The 1,184-nt window shown below is 42.5% G+C and overlaps 1 protein-coding gene across 1 annotated transcript; it reads right to left on the bottom strand.

The window, feature by feature from the left end:
• Positions 1-320: 320 nt before the first annotated feature.
• Positions 321-962, bottom strand: LOC108356256 (uncharacterized). The gene has a single exon (XM_017607374.1). It carries the CDS (start codon positions 960-962, stop codon positions 321-323), a length of 642 nt encoding a protein of 213 aa, XP_017462863.1.
• Between the last annotated feature and the right edge of the window lie 222 nt (positions 963-1,184).

Here is a 1,184-nt window from a genome sequence, read left to right as displayed (position 1 = left end):
CCGAGTATTTTAGTAGTGCAGTCGTCGAATGATATTGATGATAAAGAGCTTGAAGACTGGAATATACCTTCAAGTACTGATGTATTGTTTGAGTGCCACTTTGAGGGGAAAACCGCCCGCCATGCATAGATTAATGAGTTCTTTAGCAACAATTTCTAAAGTGTCAGGATCATCAGCTCCACCAAAGATGTCGTCAACATATCTGCCCTTTGTTATTGCTTCCGAAGCTAAAGGATAATTACTTCCTTCATCGTCAGCTAATTGCAGTAAAACGCGAATTGCCAGGTAAGGAGCTGATCTTTTGCCATATGTTACTGCCGTCAGCTGGTATGGCGTGATGTTGTTCTGGTTATCCAACCAAAGAATTTGCTGGAGGTGCCATGTACCATAATTTGGCGGTACATTTTCGTGATATCCGTTGCGAATACATACTTGTGTTGACGTACCCACAACAGAATGTCGGTAATATCTAGCTGAATTTTTTCTCCAGTTAAAGTAATGTCATTTAGTGAGTATCCGGACGTAGTGGGGCTGGATCCGTTGAAAACCACTCTAAGCTTAGTGGTTGTACTGCTTGGTCGCAGGACCCCATGATGTGGCATGAAGTACTTTATTGTCGAAGTGTCATGTTTGGTTTTCACCATGTGACCAAGTTTTTCGTAGTCGCGCATGAATTGTGTGTAGAGCTGGTTATATTGTTCATCCCTTTGAAGCCTTCGTAATTGACGTTGAAGACATTTGTATGCTGTATTATATGACTCACCTAGTACCGTGACTGGAGATTTTAACGGTATTCGGACAATACATCGACCTGATGAATGACGCTGATGAGTTTTCTTGAAGTAGTCCTCGCATTTTTGGTCTTCGGGTGAGCGCACGTTGTCTTGTGGAGTAGGAACTTCTCCCTGAACCCAGAATTTCATTAATAATTGTTGTATTGCACTGTTGCCTTGAGATACCATTGTATGAAAGACATTAGGTTGTATGGATGATGTGTGCTGAACCGGTCCAAGTACCAGCCAACCAAAAATTGAGGACTGGGCTATGGGAGTGTCTGGTGAGTTATAGATGATATCTGGCTTTATTATCTGGCCATAGAAGTCGGCTCCAATGATGATGTCTATTTTCTGAGGTGTCAAAAAGGTTGGATCAGCTAGTTCCAGATGGTTGAGGTGAGGCCAACT

The sequence above is a fragment of the Rhagoletis zephyria genome, unplaced genomic scaffold (assembly GCF_001687245.7).
Source record: "Rhagoletis zephyria isolate East Lansing unplaced genomic scaffold, Rhagoletis_zephyria_1.1 Rzeph_scaffold_56065, whole genome shotgun sequence".
Lineage (NCBI taxonomy): Eukaryota > Metazoa > Arthropoda > Insecta > Diptera > Tephritidae > Rhagoletis > Rhagoletis zephyria.
The sequence above is the reverse complement of the archived record's forward strand: the minus strand, read 5'-3'. Positions and strand labels throughout refer to the sequence as shown.

Coding starts and splice junctions, on each gene's coding strand:
- LOC108356256 (XM_017607374.1), bottom strand. CDS start 962: ATGGTATCTCAAGGCAACAGTGCAATACAACAATTATTAATGAAATTC.